Source organism: Prunus dulcis, chromosome 6, assembly GCF_902201215.1.
Source record: "Prunus dulcis chromosome 6, ALMONDv2, whole genome shotgun sequence".
NCBI classification, from domain to species: domain Eukaryota; kingdom Viridiplantae; phylum Streptophyta; class Magnoliopsida; order Rosales; family Rosaceae; genus Prunus; species Prunus dulcis.
In genome coordinates, this window is record NC_047655.1 from 23,183,192 (window position 1) to 23,192,042 (window position 8,851).

General features: G+C 36.0%; 1 protein-coding gene and 1 non-coding gene across 2 annotated transcripts; both read left to right on the forward strand.

Annotated features, from left to right (window-relative positions):
• Positions 1-3,648: 3,648 nt before the first annotated feature.
• TRNAR-UCG lies at positions 3,649-3,722 on the forward strand. The gene has a single exon. It is a non-coding gene; the product is annotated as a tRNA-Arg (tRNA).
• A 459-nt stretch (positions 3,723-4,181) lies between these two features.
• LOC117631138 (UDP-glucuronic acid decarboxylase 1) lies at positions 4,182-8,216 on the forward strand. Its single transcript, XM_034364113.1, has 7 exons — positions 4,182-5,240; positions 5,420-5,567; positions 5,684-5,763; positions 6,744-6,827; positions 6,965-7,039; positions 7,354-7,446; positions 7,707-8,216. Exons 1-7 carry the CDS (start codon positions 4,632-4,634, stop codon positions 7,914-7,916), a joined length of 1,299 nt encoding a protein of 432 aa, XP_034220004.1. The 5' UTR covers positions 4,182-4,631; the 3' UTR covers positions 7,917-8,216.
• The last annotated feature ends 635 nt before the right edge of the window (positions 8,217-8,851 follow it).

Sequence of the window (8,851 nt, forward strand, 5' to 3'; positions counted from 1 at the left end):
AGGAAAACTGCCACCACAGTCTTGGTGCCCTCAATCGTATGAGTCACCAACATGCATATGAATGCAATATGAATGATTAAAGTGTTTGATAAATCACCAAGCAAACATTAAACGCTTGATGATTTATCTCAAATAAATGCACAGTAACGTTGTTAAGTATTTTAGATGCTCAAAACAAAATATTAGAAAGCCGACGCAACCAAGGAGAGGCATCCTCCTTTTATTCAAGGTTTCCTATGCCTAGTCAGACTCCTAAACCTGATGCAATAAGAACACCCACTAAACCTATTCAACTATGACTATTTGATGGTATTCAAAGTGGGCACAGGATGAACAACGTACTCATGCAAGGATTGTTATACAAGATAACAATCTTTATCAAAGAGACCAATTAGGTATCAATATATATAATATTTTAACATAAATCAAAATAGAGTTTAACTATGGAAAGTAATCTCAAGATAAAAAATCTAATCCTAATAAAAATAGGATTAACATGAAAATACTTGATTGAAAATAACTCCAACTAGGAATCCTATAATGAATGCATGATTATGTCATGATTTACCTGAACTCAGTTTCTCATATCGATCACGTCATACTTCAAAGATCCAGAATGAATGTGTTGCGCAAAGCTTCCAGTAAAACAAGTTCACACACTAATTCCCAACCTATGCTAGAGTCTAGGAAATGACAATACAATTTTCATACTAACAGAAACTTTTCATGTGTCACCGAAATTCACATAAAAATGATTTTCAGTTCCCTAATTTTTGTCACATTCTTCTCATCAAATGTATATGTACGGCCATTTCCAACAATGATATGCTCTAATTATACATAATCTGATATTAATTATAAATAAAAAAATAATGCATTCAGACTTGATTTCACTTAATCAATTACAATCTTTATAAATTCAATAATACAATATAGATTTACCCGCGAATACTATCACGATCCCGTGGTTAATTTTTTCGTCAATTTAGCACTCTAATTTTTATTTTATTATTTTATGAGTACTCAATCTTGAATCTACCATTATACTTGAGGGAAAGGGGACCAATCATTTGAATAGTCAGTTGACCCTCTTAATCAACTTCACATCTCATTCATGTGACTTTTTGGACCACAATTTAGATAAAAATGCATCAAAATTAATGATATGTACAAAATTGACTATCTATAAAGAAGAGTGCTAAATTAATTGAAATAATAATTAGACCAACTATCGTGATAGTTTTTTGAGAGAACCTCGACGAAATGAGGGAAACTTAATTGATAAAACAAAAAGTTACAAGGGGAGGAGCAACACGCCTGACCCCAACTCAACAAATCACATAATATGACGTCCTGAATAAGATCGGGGGCACCTCAAACCAAGTAAAGTTGTCCACAATATGCAGACCAAATCGAACAAATCAGTGTGCAACACTATTTGCTTCTCTATGAGTAATCTTTTTGTTCTGGGCTTTGCCCCCTATTTTACCCAAAAAAAAAAAAAAAAAAGACGCTATTATATAGATATCAGACATTTAATTTGATCATTGTGATTTGATACATTCGGACGGTGCCTACCAAGTATTCGCCATTAATGAATTAATGAGGAATAACGAAGTGACTCACCTATATATATATATATATATATATATATATATACACACGTGTGTGTATCTTACACTTAAATGCAATTAAAATAACTGTTGGCCTTTGGAAGGTCCCCATACCATATAGAGGATTTGGTCCAAGTCTTGTGCAATTGAATTGCAAAGTGATAAAGCCCTAGAGTTTGAAAGAGTTATGGCCTTGAGATTTTGACAACTCCAAGAAATTCAACAAAAATTATAAATTGAAGGCGATCCGAATTGATCATTGATAGCAAGCACTACTAGCAGGACCGTCCCTTAGATTTTGAGGGCCCTGTGCGAAACTTAAATTGGGGCCTCGCATAATCTAATACGAAAATACTATAAAAATTTGCCATAACTTAATGTCATAAACAATTTTTTTTTATAACTAAAATTCACCATCAATAAATATGCAATGACAATCAGAAATCAAATTCATAAAAATTTAAATATTTTCATCCATTGTAGCATGTGATTCTCTAACAATGAATCTATCAAGAGCTCCTCTTTGAGATTGAGTCAATTCCTCGATTTTTTTTTTCTAAGCCGTTTTGTATATCCATAAACGATTTTCTAGTAGGTGGCATGTTTAGATTACAAAGAAAAATTCCAAAACCCTATAACCTGGAAGAAAACCCCAACAAGAAATAGATAAATATTTCTACAAACTATATTCTCATACAACCAATCATCAACATGATAATAATTTAATAAAATAAGTCATGTAATATATAGAATAGATTGAAATTTAGATACATACCTGAATTTGAGTTGAGATTTGAATATGACTATTCTATTTTGAGTGGTCTATGAATTCAGGAATTAGGGTTTTCTTTTTTTTGTGTTCAAATTCCTGAAATTGAAAGAATAACAAAAATTATCAAATGATTGAAAAAAGAACCAAAGAGAAATTGATGAACAATGATGATTACTTACCAGAAAATCAGAGTTTAAGAGAAAGAAGAAGCCATGAAGCTTTTTTCGTGGTGTTTTGAATGAAGAAAGTACTCTTTTTGGAAGAGAAAACCTTTTTTATTTTATTTCTACAAACTATATTCTCCATCCAACTGCCCTGAGCACACTGTTTTTTCAAATATCCAGACACTATACTATATATACGATTCATATAATATAATATAAACAAATTTTTTTTTTCTGGAGCCCTTAAGAATCGTGGGTCCTGTGCGGTGGCGCCACTTGCACCACCCCAGGGCCACCCCTAACTACTAGTAGAGATGGAGTTGAGAAATTTCCTGAAAACTCAATTAATGCACGGCATACACAACCTTATTAGAGAGATTGATTATGTTGGTTTTGAATATATATTGAGAGGCTAATATTGCAGTTGATGCAATAAAACGAAATGGAATCATAATAATTGGATTGAACGCAACTTTATAATATAGTACAAACTGAATTATGAAACAAATCAATATACGTAAATACCAGATCCGGCTAATCGTGCGGCTGAATGTTATTCGCAATCAGATTTGGCTTACAACTTGCTATGAACTTGGCGTTGCAACATATACAATTAGAGTCAGATGCACAAGCAGCAATACAGATGGCTTTCCAATGTGATGTAGATTTGGGCTATGAAGGAATTTTAGTAAATGAAATTCAGGTTTTGGCTAATTCATTTCATAGTTGTTTTGGTCAGTTTCGACCTCGTATTTGTAATTGTGCGGCTGATAGCCTTGTACGTTTTGCACTTTCTATTTCGGACCTTATAGTTTGGATGGAAGATGGACCTGAATGGTTGTTTCCCATTCTTGTTAATGATGTTATGCTTGCTTCTTAATGCAATGTTATGATATGATTCTCAAAAAAAAAAAAAAAAAAAAAAAAAAAACCTGTTAAATTTCTTTTTTGGGGGGTCAATTATATAAAGATCTATGTATGCATGAGCTATAGCAAGCAAGAAGAACAATCAACTCAGTATTAGGTGCACTTCTAGACCTGATCAGGTCTAAACGAGTAGCATGGTTATATATACTAAGAGCTACAAAACTAACAACTTGACCGCATAGCGCAGTGGATTAGCGCGTTTGACTTCGGATCAAAAGGTCGTGGGTTCGACTCCCACTGTGGTCGGATTTCGTTTTTTCATATATATTTTTATCCTCCCTTTTGGACCCAATGCAATATAACAAGGAAAGTTCGCCTCCTTGTTGGACTCCAATTTAAAGTCCATTTTATCTAATGGGCCTTGAATGTGTCCTCTTCCCAATTTTGTGGAAGGCCCATCCTCTCATGTTTGGTGCAATTCAACAAAATTGTTTGTTTGTTTGTTTTTTTTTTTCAATGGACAGTGGGTGTTTACCTTAGTAGTTGAGGTCTTTGTTTGCAAACTTCATGACACCAGTTCGAATCCCCTTCGTGGGTGCCCCCTCCCTTTAGAATAGAATTCTCTCCTCCCCTTAAAATAGAATATCGATCGAATAAAAAAAATGCTTTTTATGATCTATAAACACACACTGCGTTTGTATAAATACTTATCTAAAAACAGCATTGCGTTTTTTATAATCCAAAAGCACTTTCGAGTTTTTCTCCTTAAAATGTGTACTGGGAACATTAGTATTGTGACTTGAAAAGTTCCACTGCACGCTCGCAAGCTAGTCCGTACCATAAAATTTTCACAACAAAACGCGCGTTCGCTGAAGCGGGTCCAGTCTAAGCAAATCCCTTCCCTTCCTAATTACTCAAAGCAAACCCCCATCTCATCATCATTTACAACATAATCATATTTATTTTCCCCATAAGTTAACAACTTCTTCTTCTTCTTCAGAAACTGACCTTCCAACCTCATCACCATGATTTGATTGATTAATTGCACCACCCACAATCAAATTTAGCTTCAGCATACTGCTTCACTACCTTCTTCAACCTTCAACAACAACAACCACCCATTTCTCAGCTCCACCTGAAAGTCTCTGTCTTATTCTCAAAACCCAAACAAAAAGAAGTGACAGAGAGGACAATCCCAATCTCAATTTCTCAAGCATGAAGCAATTGCACAAGCAAGCGAGCGTGAATCAAAGGAGGGACGAAGAGATCCCATCAAACCTAGCCTCAACCTACTCTCCCAAGGCTCTCAAACACCCTCGATCTCTCCCCAGATCCATCAACTACCTCTTCAAAGAACAGAGGCTCCTCTTCATCCTTGTCGGCATTCTCATCGGCTCCACCTTCTTCATCCTCCAGCCCACCCTTTACCGCCTCGGCCCATCTGACCCCAACAACCCCACCACCTCCATCTCCAGATCCTTCTCCACCGCCCATGACCTCGTCTCCAAGCCCACCCATGCCAAGGTGGGTCGGGTCCCCGTCGGGCTCGGCAAGCGGAGGCTCCGAATTGTCGTCACCGGCGGTGCTGGGTTCGTTGGGTCTCATCTTGTTGACAAGCTCCTTGACAGGGGCAACGACGTGATTGTGATTGATAATTTCTTTACCGGGAGGAAGGATAATCTGGTGCACCATTTTGGGAACCCGAGGTTCGAGCTCATTAGGCATGACGTCGTTGAGCCGATTCTGCTGGAGGTCGATCAGATCTACCACTTGGCCTGCCCTGCCTCCCCTGTTCATTATAAGTATAACCCAGTCAAGACCATTATATCCTTTTTATTCAATCATGTTCGTTCTTAGTGTTTATGATCACTCTTTCTTTATGGTTTTGATTGAATTTTAGCATTTGGGTTGTTTTTGTTTAGTTTTGTTTGCTTTTTTGGGTTGAATTTTGAAAAAAGAAAAGAAATGGATTTTGAATTTTTGAGGTCCTTGACTGTGATTACAAGACCAATGTGATGGGTACTCTTAATATGCTGGGACTTGCCAAGCGAATTGGGGCAAGGTTTTTGCTCACCAGTACGAGTGAGGTGTATGGGGACCCCCTGGAGCATCCTCAGAAGGAGACTTACTGGGGAAATGTAAATCCTATAGGTGTGTTTATATGTTAGACGTTTATGTCTTTAAAATGTTTGTGTATAATGCATTTTGTTGCTTGCTTAATATATTTATATATATTTGTCTCTGTGTGTATGCTTGCAAATGAGCAGGTGAGAGGAGCTGTTATGATGAAGGAAAGAGGACAGCAGAGACATTGGCAATGGATTATCATCGAGGTGCAGATGTCGAGGTAACTGGTTGTAAATTTGCTATCGGGGAATCCATAATTTGATGCCTGGATTGATAGGCATGCAGATGTAAAATGTTAACGTCATTCTTTTAAATGGCAGTAAGATCATGTGGGATTAGTTTAATCTTGAGAAACTGCATGATTTCTCCTGCCCTCCATTTTTCCCTTATAGGTACATTAGACTTTGGGTGACCTGGTCAGTTTTATTTATTTATCTTTACATAATCTTCTTTATAGTCATTTTTTCCCCAGCAAACTATTCTGCTTCATACTTTAGTTGTCATTTTAAATGTTGATTCAATGGACCTTTTAAATTCATAGTACCTTTTAGATATGCCATAGTTTTGAAGCTGCCAAGAAGCTACACGACATTAGAAATTTGTAAAATTAGGGGTTGCAAGTAGCCAAGTGAAATTTATTACTTGGGTTTTCCTTGTATGGTTGCTTGAACTTTATGGTAATGCCCAATTTTCACACTAGCAAGTGAATTTTGTTATTTGGGCCATGTATAGTTGTTTGAACTTTAATCGGACCTGCTTTTTACATATCTTGCGTTATTTGGGATGGGACCCTATTCACCTCTATAATTGGAACCGTAATTAGGGCTCTACCCATTTATTCACTCGACCAAATTTATTTATTTATTTATAAATTTGTTACACGCCACATAGAGTTCCACCTAAAACCACCTCATTGACAGTAATCTCAAATTTTTTTATTTATAGACCCGATTACTTCATTTATTCACTGGTAGTGCCAATGGTCATCCTTGACCTGTTTCACTTTTAATCGATCCTTGGCTGAGGTATACAAATAATTGTTTTTCCAGGCTTGAGTTTAGAACATTGTCTCATCCAAATGCTTTTGAAATGCTTTCCTATCATGGAGAAGCTATAACTACTGTAGTTCAAAGTGAGATAGGATTTGGTTTGGTTTCCACCATTAGCTTGTCAGACTCACATAAGGCTTTCTGTTTTCAGGTCCGTATTGCTCGAATTTTCAACACTTATGGTCCACGTATGTGTTTGGATGATGGGCGTGTTGTCAGCAATTTTGTTGCTCAGGTTAATGTTTAATACTACCTTTTTCTTTTAAAGTGGTTTTGAGATTTCTGCTATTAATAACTCATGACTACTGGGATGTTTCCTAATGTGATTATCATTGTTGTGCTTTTCTAACTGTTGTGGGGCTACCTGTGTAGGCTATCCGCAAACAACCATTGACTGTGTACGGTGATGGTAAACAAACACGAAGCTTCCAATATGTCTCTGATTTGGTATGCTAGACTTTCTGCAGTTTCAATATGCAGTTCTTTCATTGGAACTTTAGCACATGCCATATTACTTATGCATATTCTGCATCTTTGCCACATTTTCTTCCGGGACCTTGAAATATTTACATTGTATTCCTGGCACAATAGGTCTCATTATCGTCAGCCAATTCTAGAATCAGTTAAATTTTAGAAGATGAACCGAAAGCCCATTATATCCTTTTTGTATGCCTTTGAACTCTAAGGGCTTTTGATTAAAACTGCTTTAATTAGTGAATTGATGCGGTGGATGATCTAATAACACTTTCTTTTAATGATAGGTCAATGGACTGGTGGCATTGATGGACGGTGAACATGTGGGGCCTTTCAACCTGGGTAATCCAGGGGAGTTCACCATGCTAGAGCTTGCTGAGGTTTGCCTTTTCCTCCATACCATAATTTTAATGTTTTTCATACACTCCATTTAGACATCAGAAAATGCTCCAAGGTGCTTGGATGGTAATTCTTTTAAATTTGTTTTTTGGTAGTGATTTTGCTCTTTTTTATCCTTTTTTTTTGTCCCAATATCCAGAAGCTGATAAGAGTTTGATATTCTTGAGTGATTTTTATGCTTGCAAATGAAGAGCAATTCTACACTGGCCTTCTCAAATTTTCACTTCTTCCTGATGAACAGGTTGTCAAAGAAACAATTGATTCAAGTGCGACAATAGAATTCAGACCAAATACTGCTGATGATCCACATAAGAGGAAACCAGACATTAGCAAAGCAAAGGAGCTATTGAACTGGGAGCCAAAGGTGTCCTTGAGGGAGGGACTGCCTCTTATGGTGAGCGATTTCCAGAATCGCATTTTAAACGAAGACGAAGGAAATGCCATTAATTAAGAATGCGGAGAACCAGTATGTATAGTGTGAAGAATGACTGTATCTTATCGATTCGTTTATTATTGTCGTCCTTTTACATTACTTCGAAATTCAAGCAAACAGCCACTGTAGGAAGATGTATCTGGTTATCCACGGTGCTTGTTTAAAGCAAGGTTTACAGTCATTAGATTTTGATGGCATTTTTTTACCACCTTTTATGGCACACATTGTGGTGGTGCAAGGTTGTATCTTCATTTATTTTATTTTTTTGACAACTCTTTGGTATTTTGGAAGGAAAATCACCTCTCGCATTTTTGATAACATTTGGTATTAGAGCATCTCCACCCCAAAGGGCAAAGGCAAGGCAAGGTTTGTAACTATTCACATGAATAGTGGTAATATTGTCTCTTTTTTGTTTCCATCCCAAAGAACAAGGGCAATGGCAAGGGCAATTACTATTTACTTTAATTTATTTTCTATTTTTTATACTTAAACCATTAATTATGATAAGTTTTTCAGTTGTCATGTGCCATTATGTATTATAAAATTCTCACTTAAAATTTCAGATATCATTTTTGGATAAAATTTTTGAATTATATTTTTAGATAAGATTTTTGGTTGACACGTGTTCATATTTTGTTATAACATTCAGATCTCAAATTTCAGATAAGATTTTCGATTGCCACGTGTCGATATTTATTATAAAATTCTAATATCATATTTCAGATAAGATTTTCACCCTATAAAATTGCGCAATGTGTCATCTCTATCTTATAAATCCATCTATAAAATTACATCATCAACTCAGACCTCTCACACCATATCTTCTCTATCCTTTCATTTATCACATTTTACCAAACGCATTCTACTCTTAATGTCTAACATGAGGAGGGTGTTAAAGAGGGAACATTGAGAAGATGAAGAAATCAGACGTATAAATGCTGAAGATGATTGTG

What these genes read in the sequence shown, in the direction of transcription:
- LOC117631138 (XM_034364113.1), top strand. Translation starts at nt 4,632, where the DNA reads ATGAAGCAATTGCACAAGCAAGCGAGCGTGAATCAAAGGAGGGACGAA. An exon ending in ATAACCCAGTCAAGACCATT is followed by an intron (nt 5,241 to 5,419) that starts ATATCCTTTTTA and finishes GACTGTGATTAC; the next exon opens with AAGACCAATGTGATGGGTAC. An exon ending in ATCGAGGTGCAGATGTCGAG is followed by an intron (nt 5,764 to 6,743) that starts GTAACTGGTTGT and finishes TTCTGTTTTCAG; the next exon opens with GTCCGTATTGCTCGAATTTT.